At 31.7% G+C, this 19,970-nt stretch overlaps 1 protein-coding gene across 1 annotated transcript in view; it reads left to right on the plus strand.

Annotated features, from left to right (window-relative positions):
- Positions 1 to 19,970, plus strand: part of PTPRK (protein tyrosine phosphatase, receptor type K) — a 498,113-nt gene that overhangs the window by 388,083 nt on the left and 90,060 nt on the right. Inside the window, exons 7-10 of the mRNA XM_023529837.1 lie at positions 10,501 to 10,803; positions 14,405 to 14,514; positions 14,965 to 15,166; positions 17,542 to 17,647. Coding sequence (XP_023385605.1) covers positions 10,501 to 10,803; positions 14,405 to 14,514; positions 14,965 to 15,166; positions 17,542 to 17,647 — 721 coding nt within the window. The remainder of the gene's footprint in view (positions 1 to 10,500; positions 10,804 to 14,404; positions 14,515 to 14,964; positions 15,167 to 17,541; positions 17,648 to 19,970) is intronic.

The raw sequence follows: 19,970 nt of genomic DNA on the forward strand, positions 1-19,970 counted from the left end.
ATTTTTGATAGTTCAGGTAAGAGAAAAATTAGATCTTGGATTAAGAGAGGGAGAAAGAAATGCTATAGAGCTCATGAAATGAGGTAGTAAATAGATTTGATAACTGATAGGGGATATGTGAGGATCCGAGTAGCCAATGATATTTTCAAGGCTTTAGTTTGGGGACTATATAGAAACAGGAAGATTAGAATGAGGCATTCATAAAAGGAAGATAATAAATCTGTTTAGAATATATTGTATTTGAGCATCCAAATGGAAACCTTCTAAGGCAGTTTGAAATTCAGAACCAGAATTTAAGAGATGGGTTGGAAAGAATGTAGTTCCTAAAGTAGCTTATGCACAAGACAAAGTAATTCCTCAGTGCTTTTATACTTTTATGCACTTTCTCCTTCATTCATTGTTAGAAGTTAGGAACTTATACATATGGTCTCACTAGGACTTACTTGTGAAACAAAGGAAAGCAATCTTCTAAGTTGTCATTTCTATGTGTTGTCATCATTTTATACTTTCCCATAGAATCATTTGAAAATGTTAGCAGATTTTATAGAAAATACCTTCAACAAATATCTTACATAAAGTACTTAATTATAGATACGTTACTATTTTATTTACATAATTTAAGGGGATTTTATTTTCTTTCAAGGCCAATATAAAATGTACTGGAACGTTGTATAACCCTAGACTGGCTAAAGGCAGTTCATGCTGTAAACCTAATGCTGAATATTTTTTTTAAAGGTAAGGAAATGAATTCTTTAGAATGCATATTAAGATCAATCGCCTTATACTTATTTCTGCCTTATGTGTCATCATATATAGGACTTATGCAGATCTAGGACATACTCATTTGGAAATAATGAAAGATATTTCACAAAGGTAAAGGTGAAATAATATTCAGAAAGCCATAATAGAACATTAGTGCCCCTCCTTATGTTGCTTAAGTGTATAGATGTTTTAGTTTGTTTGTTTGTTTGTTTGTTTGTTTGTTTGTTTCGGGACATTCTCAGACCTTAAAATAGTGGACTTATATATATATAGCAGTGCTTTAATAGTTCTTAGGGCGGGAACATTCATAGATTTAGTTGTTTATTTTATAGTCACTAGGTTATTATTCACTAACTTTAAAATGATCATATTTTTCTAGTAATTAAAAGAAAGTACTCATTTTTTTTTTTATTTTAAAAGAGATCATAAATCTTCAGTTTTAATATAAACTCAGATTTTCCAGGTAGAAGTTAAGGAGTTCATCATTCTTATCTCTGTCAATTTCCTAATTTACAGATGAGCTGAAGCAATTAATCCTTTCAAGTCTCCTGTATTAATTATAGTCTTAGGCAGGTTTCCTTTTGATTTTGTAATTCTTTTTGTCACATTTTCACTGTGTTTACTATCTCAGCTTGATGCTTGTTGACATGCTGATTCATTGTTCAGTGTGCTAGATAGGTTTTATTCATCTCGGGGAATGAGTGTAAAGAGGTCACACCTTATAATCGCACTGGCATTTCTAGTGTGTGTAGGCCATATATCTCCTTTTAATTTAATCTCTGAAAAATGTGCAGGGATTTCTGCAGCTAAGCTGTACAAATCGATAAAATTTATAATCAAGGCTATCTAATCTCTAAACCTAATATAAAACTTCACCACTATTGATTACATGTGAAGGATCTGCAAGCTGTTAATCATGCATAGAAGCATAGAGTAAATGGTGGCTTCAGAAAAGGAAATGGACAAATAATCATCAGCCTGGCAATCCTTATCTTTCCATTCCCCTGAAGCAAGCATGTTACCAGACACTTGCATTTTATAAAAAAGTATGTCGGTAGCCATTATCACTTTTGAAGTTTGTATACTATAGCTTTCTTTACTCTTATAATTTAGAAATTTTTCTTCTTTCTTAAGAAATATGATCAAAAGCAAATTACTCTACTTAGTACATTTCCAGAAGATGTAAAATAAGGACCTAAGTTGCAGTATTAAAATCATAATCTTTGTAAATTATAAAATAAGCCATACATGATTGAATTACATTATGACATATCATAATGTAATTGTTATACTCTTTTTGTTGGATGAGAGGGCAGGAATTCACGTCATAAGATAGCCTCACTAAAAATGGGCCCTATTAACATTTCATTAATCAAATATACTTTATAATAGTTTCCCTAGTTTGAATTGATTTACTCGTTCAAGACTGCTGTAAGATGTTTATAAGGGAGTTATGCAGTCGAGTAAAATATGTACTATTTCTGCATCTAAACAGGGATTTGTATAGTAGATATGAAATGTATTTTTTCTGTCTGACTATCCACTCAAAAGTAAAGAAATTTAGACTATTGCAGATTTACTTTTATATACACCTACAAAGTCATATTAATATAAACAAACTTTTAGTAAATATTGCACTGCAATGATGGAGTAGGCTAGTGAAAAACTCTCAATTATTATAGCTTTGACTAAAGTACTGACATGCCTTAACATTCATAGAGTTAGTAGTCCAACATGTGATATATTAGTATTGTAGGAGCATAGTAAAGAACTGAACCTGCCCTTAGAGAGCACGTAGGAGATAAGAAGAACACAAATTCATTTAATGTCATTTTTAAACATATACTATACTATCGTAGTATCTAGCACATGTCATACACTTAATAAATGTTTGCTACTATTGCAAAAATAATACTAAAAAAGCATGTTGTATGGTTCAGCACAACCTATTAAGAGAGAAATAAAATTTGTTTTTTTTTCCTATGGAGAGATCTTTGTCATAATCTTCACACAAATATTAAGGTAATTTACAAATGAAGAGATTAAAAATAGAGATTATATCAAAATGCTGAGCAACAACTGGTCATAAAATCTCATCAGTGGCACAAAGCAAATAAGTATTGCTCATTCTTCTGGAATAATTGGCTAGGAACCTGAGATGATCTTGGCTGGCTCACAAATCTGCTTGTAGACTCTACTGACAGATCTTGACTGACATTTGCTGGGATAACTGGGACAGCTAAGCTGTGCTCCATATGTATCTTATATTCTAGAATTGATGGTGGAGGTGTAAGAGCAAGCAGGAGCACAAAGGCCTTTTTGAGACAGAGCCTGAGAACTAGCATGCCATCACATTTGCCTCACGCAGTTGACCAAAGCAAGTCACAAGGCAATCCCAAAACTAAAGGGTGGGAAAATGGACCCCACGTCTTCGGTGTGAGAGATTGCAAGGTCATATGGCAAACAGCATGAACAGAAGGAGGTAAAGAACTGGAGCCATTGCTGCAGCTACTACATGGAGTTAGGTTCTTTAGTTCGCTTTTCGTTAGCTCGTGAGCTGAAAGTATATTAAAACTATTTGCTTTATTTTTCAGAAAATAAAAATTTCCAAGCATACTCTATGGGTCAATGACTGTACTTGGCATAAAAAAATATTTATTTACCTCATTTTTTAGGACAACCTAAGAAGTAGGTCATTTATCTTCTTTTTAAAAAGGTATAAAGGCATTGAAAATCCTCTCTAGAGTTTTGTTATTGCTATGTACAACTCCTCTAAAGTCACCTTTTTTTATATACCACATATTATTAAGTATTGTTTTTTCATATGTTTCTTTAGCATTATGTACGAATCACTGTACTTTTTGCATCTGATTAATGGTGTTGATAAAATTTTTTATTAAAAAGAAGGCTTATTTATACAGTAAGAGTAGATTATTATTTTCTTTTTTTCATAATTTAAGAAAATGCCTCTTTTTTCTCTTTTATGTTTTCTCCAAATATAGGCAGTTGTCCACAAAGAATGTTTTACTTTTTAACTTTTATTTAAATTGTAAACATAAGTGGGAATACAATATCAGAGACGAATCAAAGTATATTCATTGATTGCAATTATGTGTTTCTTCCAACAGTTTAATATCATTCCATAAAAATCTAAGTGAGGACTATTAAAGGGTCTCCAGATTTTCAACTGCTCCTATTTTGAGAATTAGGTATCATGATATGACATTCAGTATGATTTATCTTTGGGGAAAAAATTATCTTTGTCTTTTTGTCATGTCACTTTGGTATTATTGTTTTTTTAAAAATCAATTGATTTCCTTGGCATTATTGTAGAGAGGATGCAAATGTTAATTTTATTAGAATTATCTGATGAACTTCAGTAAGACTTGGGAGCCATGATGATGACTTGTTTTGTTTTAATTTGATTATGTGCTTAGTATTGTTCTGATGATACTGGCTAAATAATTACTGTGACTGCAGGAGAGCCGAATGAGCTATGCACCCCCTGTCACTCTATATCCCCTGAGTCCAAGCATGTCATTTCAGCAACACAGCCATAAAGCCAAAAGAGCTGACAGTTGTCTTGTGATTATTCCTGGACCCGAGGCTTTCTCATATTACAGTACTAATCAAGTCATCTCACCAACTTATCATTAACTCTATTTGACCCATGGGGGTAGAGATGAAATCTTTTTTGGCAAGATTAATGATGTTATAAGATTGAGAAGATGTTCAGTGTAAAACCTCGATTATTCTCAATTCTTACCATGAAGAAAAAGAATAAAAATACAAAGCAACAATAATGAAAAGTAAAAGACAACATCTTCCAAAGACCTTAAGTTTTTTTTATCCCCCAAAGAATGCCAATGTTTTCTTCCTTTTTACATTTTCTAATTCACTTTTGTTCAAATATTTTGTCTCCATTATTTTTTGTTTTACACTAACAAATATTTTCTCTGGCAGTCAGGAAATTTACTTTCGTTGTATTTGTTTTGATAAATGGATTGGAAATTGTGCTTTGCAGTCAGATTCTAGGATTTCTGATGAAAAGACAGCCAGGAGCACGATGCTCCTGTCACGCTTCAGTGTTCTTAGTTTGTGTACATCTTTGACAAGATCTTCCTTTTTTTTTTTCTTGGTATGAGCTTTGGGACATCTTCTATTTTTCTCTGACTGACAGCTAGATAATAAGTTTTATCATTAAAAACTGATTCCAGGGAAATGTGATCCCTGCCCTTGGTTCCTTTGTAGCTAGTAAAGCTTTTGTTTTCACAATTCTTTCAGAATAACTGGAGATTATCACTATAAAAAGACATGGATATTGACCTGTCATGTCACATGTTGTTTAGCAAGTACCAAAAAATTGAATTCCTTACTATTTATCTAGAACCACTTATTAAATCATCTTGCTATTGAGAGATGACTCAAGGTCAACAGGTTCTGTTCATATTGCCTTTATTTTTCTTAACCTTCATGGAATTATTAAGTAGTTCTTCATTTTATCCCATTAAGTTGTGCTAAAAATTTGACATATAAAGTGTTACAGGAATAAACCCCATGCTCAGTCTATTTAGAATTAAATGAGGGCAATGATATGTTACTTCTTTGTTTACCTGCTAATTATATAATATTGGTCAAAGATTTGATATGTAAATTTTCTGCCATTTCTTTTTATTTCATCTTTATTTCATGTAGCCTTTTTCATTATAACGAATAGGAAATGGGTTGAAAATAAAAAGAAAAATGGAATGAGAAAAATTAGTAAACTTAGCTGATCAACATTTGGCAGGAAAGATACAGAAAACTAGGTAATACTGACATTTCTTATTGTGTGAGCTTTTTTTTTAATTTAATAGGTGTTTTACTAGGATTTATTAGCAATGAATGAATGAAAAAGAGCTTTCTGCCAGTTTTGTTGTACATCTGTCCATTGGGCACTTAACAAGAGGAGTTAAGAGTCATCGTTTAAAGGGTAGAATGAGACAGGACTAGATTTTGCTTTAATGTCCTTGTTGCCCCCTTCCCCTTCTCTAAGTATGTCACATCTGGCCTTAAACCTTATTCCTCTGCCTGTGTCCTCGGTCCTTATGTAGTAGATTTGAACCTTCCTAATTCATGATTTAGGGAAGAGTTAAATTAGTGTGCGTATTGAACAAACATTTCAAAAAGTAGAATGATCTAGAAAGTTTGACTTCATGGTTTTTCTATTACCACCCTAACTTAGAGCTGTTATTTTTTAACATTTTATTTTATTACTAGTTTCAAGTAAACTATTTATATAGTTTATAAAATGATCCCCCTAATTGCTCTTTCTCTCCTCTGGCTCTCCGCCTAGACATTACATTAATGCTAACTGCATTCCCTATGCTGTGCTCCCCATGCCTGTGACCATCTATCAACTACTAATTTGTACTTCTTTATCGTTTCATTCCATTCTCCCAGCTCCCCAACTCTGCCCCGTCCCTGCCCCCAACCCCCGCCACCTTCACCAGATTGTCCTCTGTGTTCGTGAGTCTGTTTTTGATTAGTTTGTTCTTTTTGTTCCTTAGATTCCTCCTATAAGTGAAATCATATGGTATTTCTCTTTCTCTGTCTAATGTATTTCACTCAACATAATAACTTCTAGGTCCATCCATGTTGTTGCAAATGGTAAGATTTCATTTTTCTCAAAAAATTAAAAATGGGTATTTTTTTGATCCAGCAATTGCAGTTCTGGTTATTTATCCAAAGAAAACCAAAACAATAATTCATAAAGATCTGTGTTCATGGCAGCACAATTCACCAAATAACCAAGATATGGAAGCAACCTAAATGTCTATCAACAGATGACTGGATAAAGAAGTTATGGTTCATATATATAATGGAATGTCATTCCGAGCTGTTCTTGACTTAGCAGTTTCCAACCTGAACTTAACTCCATCTCCGCGAAGTCACACTCCTTCTTGTCACCTTATTCTCCTCTAACACACTGCAGTCTTTGGATTTTTCTACCTCCAGTACCTGCAAACTTGATGAGACCTTTAAATTAATTTTTCTAAAGCATTTATTTGATTATGTTAATCTTCTGTGTGACTTTCCATAGCTTATCAGATCAAGTTAAATTTTTTACCATGACATCAAAAGTTTTCTCAGTCTTTTTCCAACCAAGTCTTTCTACATAATCTCCTACTAGATAATTTGTACTGCAACCAAATGGGATTACATTTTTTAAATTTCAGTTGTGTTCTGTATATTTATTCATCCTGTTTGCTCTACTTTTGTATTAATTATCCAAATTATATCAACAGATCTTGCCTTTATCCACTTAGATTTAATTCCATCGACAGGTGGAAGTTATTTCTTACACTTGAATTTGTATAGTATTTTATTTTATTCATATATAACGTACTTTTCAATTATTTATGTATGTTTTTTAGCTTATTATCTTTGCTAAATAAATGTTAAGCTCCTTGAGGTCTGTTATTGTCTTATTCACTTTAGTATCCTCCACAGTGACTGGTATTATACAATTTATAGAATAGACAATCTATTTTGTTTCATACTAGGTAAATTTGTTAAAAAGTCCTAATATAATACTTTGCCTACATGAAGCTCATGCTTTGCTGTATTTCTTCCCAAATTTTTGCCAGAACTTTGCCCCACAACTGTTTTTCAATTCCTTATTTCTTTCCTAGTCTTTCTTTTACCAGAAAAGCAGAGATGAGAGAGAGAACTGTTTTATAAAATCGCATATGTAGAATACCTAATAAAAACTCTATGACTATGGAAAGTCAAAAACTTGGGAAGATGAGAGAACATTTATTAATTCTAAAACACTTGACAGATGTGCATTGATCTCCATTGTTTTATCATCATTATGGTTATTTACTTTGTTGGTTATAAATACTATTTACTGTGGTGCCTCTATATGAAATTCACCATATTTCTTTAAATTATTTAAATTTTAAAGCAACACTTACACTCAGCTTGTATAGAACATAATGGGTGCCAAGCAATATCTTTCTGCTTCCAGTTATCCTATAACAATTTAAGTAATTACTTCAATTTAGAAAGTTATTTTTTTACATATGTGTTATATCAGAAACAATACAGTTATTGTGAAGCACAAGAAATAATGGATCAGGGTGAGGAATTTAGATAATTTCTTTGTTGAACTCATAGAATTTTCTTTGAATGAATTTCATAGTAGTAGAACAGTCTCAAGTCTACTGTTTATAAAGACTCTAATATAAAAAATTTAAATGATTGTAATTGTCAACTCATGCATGTTAGGCCTAATAGAACTGACAAATTGCATAGCAGAGTGCCCATCATATGTATGTGTATATATATGTATATAATAAGCATGCTACATACCTATGTGTGTATACATATATGCATACATATGTGTGTATAAGTGATGCGTGTGTGTTTACTTTATGTATGTTTCTGAATATTATTCTGAGGTGAGAGTGAAATTATATTTTAAGTCACTATTTTAGTAATAATAATGCATTTTTCAGCATTTATTCAAGTCACTGAGAAAAAATACAGTTTTTAAATACAATATTGACTTTGTAGAATGATTCTTTGCCTCTTAGATGACCTATTCCTTTTCACGCCCTTTGTTTTTTTATATCAGTTAATAACACATTAGTTAGTGAAATTTAGGGTATAGAATTTATAAAGCTATCCTTTCCCAATTTTTAAATGAGAGTTTTAAATATGATTTATATGACTGTCAAAGTAAGCAGCATTTAAATACAGAAAATCAAATTCTCAAGTTGAACTCTATGCATTTTTTATGTAATTCATAATAAGTATATCTTCTGCAAACTCTTAGAAATGTAGAATAGAGGATGTAGAGCTACTGCGTCTTCACAGTGTGGAAGCTGTCTAGCTATGCTTTTAAAGTTGTATTAAAATGCAGAGTAAGTACAAACTGAATAGTAGGATAAAACGAAAAAGAGAAATTTATAAAGGGGGAAATGTCAGATTCAAAATGAGGAGTATATGAAAACAAGTACATAAGTACTAGTTCTAAAAAAATAAACTAAACAAGAATTAATATTTATTGTGTTTTTTCTCATTGTTGAATGGGAGATTTTATTCAAATACTCTAGGCATTTTTTGGAGAAATTTTACATTCTCATTCTACTTTTAGAACAAAATTCAGCCTAACCTGAACAGGACCATTAAATTGTATTTGGTTGTTGCCTAGCAGGCGCAAAATCACAGTTTAGCTGGGAATTTTAGGATAAATCTGTTACTGCCTGGTCAGCTGGTAGGCAGTGGTGGTGAAGACTGTTTATAGTAACTAGACTGAACTGTAAGTGTCTCTTGTGCCTGGCAATGAAAATATTAGCACAGAGCTATACATATAAAGAGATTTTTTTTAATGATTAGAGAGCCACATCTTGCAGCCTACTTAAAATGCTTAAGGTAAAAAAAAAAACATGTAACAAAGGTGTGAATGTAGGGAGACCTGATACTGTGAACAATCAGATTTGCAGACAGCATTTAAAACCTAAGTATTAGAGTCTACCAAAGATTAATTTGCATGTATATACATGTTTATTTTTGTAGTTTTGAGGTTTTTAATTAAATGACCACCCCAGTATATTTTATATCACAAATTAAATACTTTGAACTGGAATCCCAATTTAGGTTTCCCATCTGTGTACCTTGCTGGTTATTTTTACATAACTGAAATTTTTAATCTAAAAGGTCAAATTTATAAAAACACCAAATTTGGCTCATTTTTTGTATTACTTATTTTTCTTCTTTTTTTCCCTACTGATTTCCATTTAGTGATAGCATTGACTATCTGCAGTGAGTTAAGGAAGGCCTTGACAAAACCTTGACCTTGGCCTTGACTTTAATCTCGTTGTCAAATCAATGTATTAAAGTTGTGCTATGTATTGGTTTGTTTACTGTGTAGACTTTACCATGGCCTTGACTTTCATAGACTAATTATTTTGATTAAGTTTAGACGATTAAAGTTAGTCTTGCATGAGGGAGGAATACACTTGGGAAGCAGTGATAGATGGACTCCAGTCTTTGGAGTGTTTAGTTCTGCCAGCATTTTCCAGTTGAATGAAAATTCACCTCCCAGTTTGGTTTCGGTGACAGTGAATGTATTGTCAAACTTGAGTGTTTCCTAGAAAAAGACAGAAAGAGATCACGAAGGATAGATGACAGTGTGAATATCCACATGTATCCTTGCAATTTTTCCCAGATATTGTTCTGCTTTGATGAACAACATCATTACTGAAGTAATAACTGTTAATTAATATCTGCGTCATTTTTTGTAAATGGTAGTTTAGTGTTACAATTAGACTAATTAGTATACAGCATAGCTTGGTGACATGACAAATCATAGAGCAGCAAGGGTTGACTCTTATCCATTATGATATATTAGCTAATTCACTTGCTCAATAATGACAAAAGCAAAGATCGGCCCTTTGGCAGTAACAACAGCAACCACCGTCGAGGCATTGTGGCCACACTTTCAGGTTTTTATTTCCCACCATGTTTCTGAGTACTGTGGATTGTTGACATTTTACATTTCGCTTCTTTTCCTATTGGGAAATGATAGACCCCAATCAAAATTTTCAAGAATAGAATCACGAATAAGAATAAAAGATGACTTCCAAATTTTCCTGGTTTACACATGCTGTGTCATGCTCAGTGTTTTATTTTTCCAAGACTATTCATTATAAAGTTGACAGCTATCTGTGTCTTTCATTTATTTTTCAGAACCTATGCGAACCCCAAAGACGTTAAAGATTGCTGAGATACAGGCAAGGCGCATTGCCGTGGACTGGGAATCCCTGGGTTACAACATTACTCGTTGCCACACTTTTAATGTCACTATCTGCTACCATTACTTCCATGGTCACAACGAGAGCAAGGCAGACTGTTTGGACATGGACCCCAAAGCCCCTCAGCATATTGTGAACCATCTGCCACCTTATACAAACGTTAGCCTCAAGATGATCCTAACCAATCCAGAAGGCAGAAAGGAGAGTGAAGAGACGATTATTCAAACTGATGAAGATGGTATGCTCATATTTCATTATTTTCAAAAAGAAGAATTATATAATAAAAATTATGTAATTGCTTACAATGTTTTTAGAGTACCCAGAATTGAATTGGATTCTCAAATCTGCTAAATACTTTTAATAAGATTAACTTTGGAAAGAGTTTGCCTTTAACAAAAAGCTTAACATTCTTCAGAGGAACATCAAATATTAGCTGGGATGTACCTTTACTGCTTGCCTTTTTTCTCTAGAAACCAAAGAATGCTATTAGGCTTATACGACATTTTTCATATTTCATTAAATTTTAAAAGTGTGTTTTAAGGTACACATATGACTAGATTAATAATTAGGAAGGGAATTATTATGGAATTTTTAAATTATGTCTAAATTGATCATACTAATGACTGTATTATTTATTTTATCCAGAAACAGTTTTATAAAAGTAAATGGCATTATTTATTCTACTTTCTATATTATTTTTATCCTAATTTTATTTTAACCTCTACTTTGAAGCATTTTTATTGGTTTTAATAATGTCGAGTTGCATGCTATTATTTCAAAATACATTCTTAAACTAATTTCTTTTACTATGAGGTTCTCCCCTGCTTTTTCTTTATATATAAAACTAAATGATTGAAGTATATGCTTTCTATACTTTCTATGACTTATATGCAAGTAACTTAGTCTTCAGATCTGCCCATGTGAGCTCTAGTTTCTACATAGAATGCTTGATGGGTCTCAGTGTTCCCGAGGGGAGACTGAATATCTAAATCGTAATCTATTGTTGCGAGGATCGATGGATTATGATGATCTAATTAAGTCAGTCTTAGTAAATTATTGCTGCCCTATATACATACAAAAAAAATATATCATCAACCATCTAATAAAAGAATATAATTTCATGAAAAGAATTCTGGGGACATTTATAAATCATGACAACAAAGCGAAAATGATTTCTCACCAGAACCCTAAGGTAGAATTTATATTTAATTTATTGCATATGTTTTTTAATGCATGAGTAGAATTTTTTGTATGAGATTTTGTTTTCATTTTTTATTCCGGCATTGATAAAAATCAATATTAAGAAGTTAGCTCAGCAGAAAAGCCTGGTTTGAGGACAGTTTTTTTGCTAATACAGAGCTATTTTTAAATGTGTATTTATTACATTTTAAAGGTTATAATGTTTATTTAATATAATCTTGCCCCACCAACATTTACTTTTTTCCCCTTTCCATTTTGTGAGTTATATTTTAAAGTACTTTCTTACATGCAAAAAAAAAAAAAAAAAAAAAGCTGAAACAGCTCTCAAGTAAATCACAAGCAGGGGAATAAAAGCCAGCATTCTATCTGAATTAAAAAATTGCTAATGTAGAAATGTGAAGTGACATTCCCTGCAATATGAAGACTTCCATGATAATGGTGTTAGGAACTTCATGTTGTATTTACACAAATTATAAGTATATATAGATGTCTGTATGTGGTAAGTCATTGTCTTCCTTTGGTTATAGAAATTAGTGAATATAATTTGTCTGTCCCCTTACTCCATTGCCCCATTTGTTTCACTCTTTGTAGTTCACCTTAGGGTAGTTCTTTCTCCCCTCTATTCTATTTGTCCTGGTGCAATATCAGAAGTATTGCACACTGTCTTGGTCATAATTTTACTACAGACTTCTCTCTAACAAATATGACTTATAGGTACTTGAAGTGAATCCTACTGACAAATTAGAACATGTGTAAGAAGAGCAGAGTAATACACACATTCTGGGGAGATTATTCACCACCAATTCTATCCCTCTCTCAATGCGGAATTATGCAAACATTTAAAACTATCCCTATCTGTGAACAATTTGAAGTATATCCATACCATTTAATGGTATTTATAAGCCAAATTATGTTTGGTGAACACAGACACTAATTACATACCATCACATAAATGTTTACTCATTAATCGTAGTTTTGCCTCCTCCTCCCTCCAACAAACACCTTCTTCTGTGAGATGTATGGAAAAGTGAAGAAATATTTTTTCCTTAATGACAATTTTAAGCTTATGTCATTTGAGTAAAATGAAAACAATAGGTACTCTCTTGGAAAACAAACTAATGCCCATGGCAGCCTCAATAGATTCCACATTTTGCACACAGAGGCCATCACATCCTCTCTGTCTTGATCAACTACATATCCTGTGCCAATACTGTTGACTGGTTGGGGTGGAAGAGTAGTGGATGCCTTTGGTTAACTACTCCCTGAATCTTCCGTTGACAGATGCATGAACAGATCATCCGAAGTTTAGTGCTGACATCTTTTCTGTTTACTGTGGGTTTCTTTCCTTTATGAATTTTTTATTAATGTGCCAAATTATGTTGGCTGTTGCAGAGGTCAGAACATCATTCATCATCTCCTTGTAGATTGAAATAAATCTTACTCTTTTGACATATCATTCAGATTTTCTTAATACCGCTAGCCACGATGCAATGCATTTCCTTTGATCCAGTGATTTTTAATTTATTTCAATCCTCACAAAATTGCTTTATACTCTGAAACTACATTTCTAGATAATGTCATGTGTGAAGTTCACTGAAATGTTATATTAAGGAAAAATAATAATTAAAACTCATACTTGCCCAATATTAAGTCAATATTTCAAAAGAAAACACATTTTTAAGCAAAGTAGGATAGAAAGAGTATATTTTTAAACATTAGCAGAACAAGAAACGCTATCTATGTGACAAAATAGCAACTATATTTTTAAATAAAATATATAAGAGAAAAATATATGATAACAAAGTATCTTGTGTCATATTTTGTTGATAGAAGCTGACATATCATTCATTCCTGCCATTGGGTAGCATCAGTTATATAACATTTGCAGATTAGACTGGAATGGAGGTTCCTCAAGTCTTGTCATACCTGGGGACACTTCAAAACTAGTTATGCTGATCGATGAGCTCTAAACAAGTATGATATTTTAAAATGGTTTAATTCTTAGCTTTAAAAGTGAATTTTATTTAAAAAAACTGAAGCAGTGATATTTGAACCTATTCATCTTAATAGTTTTCTTTAAAAACTTGTAATAATCCATTTGTCTTTTAAATTATAGAAATTTTATAAGTATAGCTATAAAAATCAGCATGACTATTAATGGGCATTTCAATTCAGTACTGTATGATTTGGCTTTTGAGTCTAAGAGGTGTTAATTATTATGATTCATTATTTTATGAACTTTGTTTATGGAGACTCTTTAGGGGCTTATAAACTTCAAAATATCTTTCAAGAAAATACAGCTGTGTTCATGAAACAAATTACAAATGAGATTTTCATGTTATCAGAGGTATACAAGAGACAAAACTAGACTACGCAATTTATTCAGTTCCTAAGGTGATAGAATATTCTTTTGAATAAAAATAACTTTATAGTTGTACATTTTTTACATTAGAAGCATATAGACGTACTTTAAATTTTCATATATTAAAGTCAGAAAACTGGTCATATAGATTATTTTCTTTTTAAGGACATGTTTTTATTTATTTCATGTATTTGCAATTTGGTTTGTCCGTCTACATGATTTACTCGTCCTGTGTCTGTTGTAAGAGTTCTTATAATCAAAATGTATGTATTTGTAGTGCCTGGCCCTGTTCCAGTCAATTCTCTTCAAGGAACATCCTTTGAAAATAAGATTTTCTTGAACTGGAAAGAGCCTTTAGATCCTAATGGAATCATCACTCAATATGAGGTACTGAGAGAACAAGGAAGTTAATTGAAATGTAAATTGAAGGAAGAGTAATAGGAAAAGGTTAGAGGGAAATTAGGGGGCAAAAGTGAAGATTAAGGAATTAAAATTATTGTTATTTCTCTTCTGTTTAACTTTCACATTCTTTGTTCTGAAAATTTAGTATCAAAACAAAGATTATATGGTACCTAGAATTTTCAGATTCTTAAAGTAAATATATGTTTTTTTGGGGTGGGGAGGGAATTGTTTTAGGGAAGCAGGATTAGCCTTTTCAAACAGACTTAATGATGGTTATAAAGAATGAATTTTTGTAAAAGAAAGAAACTCATTTTAGACAGTGATTTAGGGAAGGACATTGAATGTCAGTTGTTTCATAGTAAAGAATTAATCTCAAAAAAGCAAAATATTTATGACATACTGGATATGTAATAGAAAATATATTTCTTAAAACAGGTGAGCTACAGCAGTATAAGATCTTTTGATCCTGCAGTTCCAGTGGCTGGACCTCCACAGACTGTATCAAATTTGTGGAACAGTACACATCATGTCTTTATGCACCTTCATCCTGGAACCACATACCAGTTTTTCATAAGAGCCAGCACTGTCAAAGGCTTTGGACCAGCTACAGCTATCAATGTGACGACCAATATCTCAGGTATGCAAATCGATAAAGCATTTTTTTTTAATAGCATGTTCTAGGGAGTCACATATATACTTATTGAATTTTTAATGATTGAAGGCACTTTAAATAATTATTTGAATGCAGATTATTCTTACTTATATGTCCAAACCCAAACGTATCCAAAATAGTCACTTTTAATTGACAGTGGTCTTCTAAAAAATTACATTTTATCTTTACTAAAAATCTGTCAAAGTTCATTACATATGCTAATAGGCCTATGATACTTTTGAAGAGTTGGTAATTATTATGGTATCTCTTTACTGTAAATGAATTTTCTTAAAGAATTGTAGAAGATTCTTGCTCTACTGTTTTAGTACCACATAACTTATCTTTCCGTTTCATTTTCACTGACACTGATAATTTTAGACAAATAATGAGCTTTACTTTCTCAGAAATCTCACATAATTATCTAAATTTCAGAATCACAATGTATTTAGGTGATAAACAAATACAATTAAATTTACATTATGTTATGCTCACAATTTCTTAGTTTACATTTGACTAAATTGTTTACAGATGTGACTGCTCCTTCAGTCAAGTCATCAGTTAAACCTGATTAAATTTTTTGCCAGGAATTAACATTCTAAAATGCCTTAAATGTACTCCAGCCTATGTAATGTTTTATATTATTTGTTTATGATTACTAAAATAAATATATATGTAACTAATGAGTTAAAATTAAAAAAAATCAACCACTAATATGTTGAAATTAATATATTAAAATTAAAATATATTGAATACTAATTTTGAATTTCTAAGTTCTTTTTGTTTCTTCATGTTTATTTTCATTATAGTTCTACCTAGCATATATAAGTGGTAAATACATCATTAAACAATTTTACCATTGTTCTGAATTGATAACATTTGCATCAAAAGGAAGCTACATACTCACTAAACTTTTCTAAGTCCAAAACTTTATTTGGAAATGTTTTTCATATAATGCAAAACTTTAAAAAATTATATCATGAAAAATTAGCTATGGTTCCAGTATGAGCTGTGGTTCCTTTGCATAATAACATTTAATTTATCTTAATACTCTAACAAAGAAAAAAATTAAATATCCATCGTGTTAGAAAATAACAATATATTAAAATTGCCAATTTATTTCTTGATGGAACAATCCTAAATCATCAATTTAAAATATTTGTTGAGTCACTTTACTAGAAAATAGGACTTGGTGATATTATATGGCGAAACATATTTCTCACCCTCTAGAATTATCAATAGTGCTATAAATAAATAAGATCTTTCAACAGAGATACCTACAAAATTTACATAAAAACTTGTAAAGCTGATAGCATTGAACAAATAGCATTATTCCTCTTTTTGGAATTTTATTTTATGCTTTATCTTCCTGATGAGTTTTTACTCTTCTTTCAACTTTCAGCTCAAGCATCACCTAAACCCTGAAGTTTTCTGTTTCATCTTCCCAAACTCCCAACACTAGTTTATACTAATGGTTCTTCAGCATCAATATCAGATGGGAACCCTGTAGAAATGCACATGATCAGGCCTCTTCCCACACCTACTAAATGAGAAACTCTGGAAGAAAGGGACAGCAATTTGCATCTAAAGAAGCCCTCAGATGCTTATGATCTTACTAGTTTGAGAACGATCGTTTTGGCAAATTAATGTTTCTCTTTTGGTCACCTAATTTTGCTATAATTTTTTATAAGACTCTCACTCTTGATAAGCTGTGAACTTTTACTTTTAATTCTATGAATATCAGAGACCACACTTCATTTTTCTTTATATTTATAGCAGTTATAAAATTTAATACATAGTATATATTTAGTAAATGTTCAATGAATGAAATACTCTAAAAATTTATTAGGTGTTATTTGTTCTGTTATTCTGATAATGCACACATTTCACAGGTTATATACTCTTTTAAATATCTTCTACATGGAAATAATCAAAAGCCATTTGAGGTTACTTTTTCAACCAGTTTGAGATTAAGAAGCGACCATTCCCCCAAAAAATTATCAAACATTTTGAAAATTTATGTTTCTTCAAGAATCGAGCAACCATGTGCTAGTTCATGGTAAATAAAAACTAAGATTCCCATTTCTATTCACCACACTTCCTTGATGTGTTTCTTTTGAGACTAAGGTGGCGAAAATGACCCAGATACTATTGGGGTCATTCAACAACTCCTGTCTTCTGTTGCCTTAAGTTCCCACGGTTAACATTCAGTGTATATTTTATTCTACAAAATAGGTACATTTTAGATAGTTAAGTATTAAACTGATTTTTTTTCCCTCTGCCAGGATCATTTGTTCAACCCGAACTATGATATATTACTATTAATTGATTGAAACTTTTTTTTCCCATTAATCACTCATCAGCTCCAACTTTGCCTGACTATGAAGGAGTTGATGCTTCTCTCAACGAAACTGCCACCACAATAACTGTATTGTTGAGACCAGCACAGGCCAAGGGTGCACCTATCAGGTAAGAGGTGAAAAGTAATAATTAAAGGAAGAAACAGCCAGCAGGAGGGATGTTTGTTCATAGTTGCTTAGCAACCAGTATATTGAGTGGTTCATTTCTAAGTGACGGTCATTTGACATTTACTGTCAGAGGTTTTATTTCTGTTTTGTTTCATCTTTGTTTTTCTTTGGACAAAGCCTGAAGATAGACTTGTAGTTAAGAGTAGAATCTTAAGGGGATTTTTGAGATATTCATGAACTTAATCATTCACGCCACTGTGCTATTTGATTTAAGAGCTGCTCTTATATTATTTTTTTTCCTCTAGTCCTATTTCATTTCACTTCCTCTATTGGTATCTATGGTATATGAGCTTTGAAGGTTTTTGTCAGAAATAGAATGAGAAAATACCTCTGGTCCAATGCATTAAATCTGTTATGAATAATTTCATATGAATGATTGAAAAATAGGAAGCTTTGAGGAAATGAAAGGGGAATACTTATAATGTATGCAGCCTATGTGACCTTTTAATTCCTAAATTGTTGCTTATCAGGAATTCCATAGTAAATATTAAAATTCAATTTGCCATATCCTTTATCCTTCCAATATTAAAATCTCCCATATTACCCTCATCTTACATAAAATTAGGAAACATTGTTTTCAGGGATTGAGTCAAATTATTTCAACTATTTTAATTTCTACACATTCAAATTAGATAAATATTTAAAACTTAACAGGTTTTCATTTGAAATTTTTAGACTTTGTAGATACTTTTGTTTTCATACTTCTTTTGAGAAATAAATGAAGGCACAGAAATCAATGCAGGTATTTCATAATCGAATCATCTTAAGTTGTTTATATGTTCATTCATTAAGAAATAAAATTAATCTTTATTCTATTTATAAAATGAATACATTTGATCTTAAGAGCACATACTAACCATTCAGATAATTCTATATCACTGGAAAGAAAGAAATATTTTTAATTAAAAAAAATATATTAATAAAAGTTCATAAAGGAAACTCCGAGTCCTATCTGGCTAAACAACACAGGAATACCACACCAGAGGAAAAGAGGGATGACTGACTATACTTGTCATATAAACACTTTGGAAATATTGGCTACTTGAAAATGCAAATAAGTATCGAGTGCTATTCATGAATCAATGTTCTGTGAGTGAGTCTGATTGCTGATCCAAAGGAAAAGGAGAAAATGCCTCCATTTAATATTTTTTTCTATTGACAAGTAATCAGGATTATTCACTTGTCCCGACTTATGATGAAATTTACTCTGTAGGTGTTCAGTTCTGCTACTGCTATTTAAATGAACTGCCAGGTACTTGCATTTTATCTTTTAAAAGTTAAATATTTAAGTGAATTCAGCTTTACTTAATGGAAATTGGAAACAGTGTATTATTACTGCATAATTGTACTACATAACGTAACCTATGCTAATTCTTTATTCATTTAATCAATTTATTACACAAACATTGACTGATCATATATTATGTGACAGGCACTGTGCTAAACATTGTAAATCAAAGATAAAATGATTACAATAAAACACAGAGCCTGTGTCCAGATTTGTCATGGAAAATCAGAGGTGCCTGTAGCTTTCTAAAGCCTCGCTCATAGCCAGTGTTCAGGAACTTTATTGAATTAATGAACATGTTATCAATTACACATTTTTCAATCAAAAGTTTGCCTTCTACTTCGTTTATACTTACTTATTACAAAAATGTTTAATTGCCAAGAATTCACATAATCGGAACTCATGGTTATGCAAAAATAATCCTTGATAATACTATATCCTCTTTCTCTGACACAGAAATGCCTCTGTTTGTATTTGTTGGAAAGACATTCAGACTTTTCTGGAATTGAACTCAGTGTCAACTCCAAATTTTACAGTTTGGAGAATAGTGCTCAAAAAATAAATTTAAAGCCTAGAATACTGCAAGAAATAATTAAATGATATATAAATAAATAACAAGTATTTTTTTTTAATGTTACTACCAGGGGGATAATTTCATCCCATCTTATCCATCTTTAGTTTTTTGTAATAATTTGACCCAGCTATCCATAGGGTCTCCCATAGGTAGGGACCAGCTGGCAGAAGAACCACACTGGTCTAGTCAGGCAATTTGCCCTCAGATGAACCCTGCCTTCTTTGCTTTTTGAATCTTCTGGTGAGGTAGTCCTGTCTTCTTTCCTCTGACCACATTCCTAGCTTTGGTATTGCCACCAGAAATGGAAGCCTTATCTTGAAGCTTATCTTATCCAGTTCTCTAATTTCTTTGCAAATGAGGATCCAACTTGAAGTAATGGATTTTCAAAGTAATGTATTTATG

The sequence above is a fragment of the Pteropus vampyrus genome, unplaced genomic scaffold (assembly GCF_000151845.1).
Source record: "Pteropus vampyrus isolate Shadow unplaced genomic scaffold, Pvam_2.0 Scaffold43, whole genome shotgun sequence".
Classification (NCBI taxonomy): Eukaryota; Metazoa; Chordata; class Mammalia; order Chiroptera; family Pteropodidae; genus Pteropus; species Pteropus vampyrus.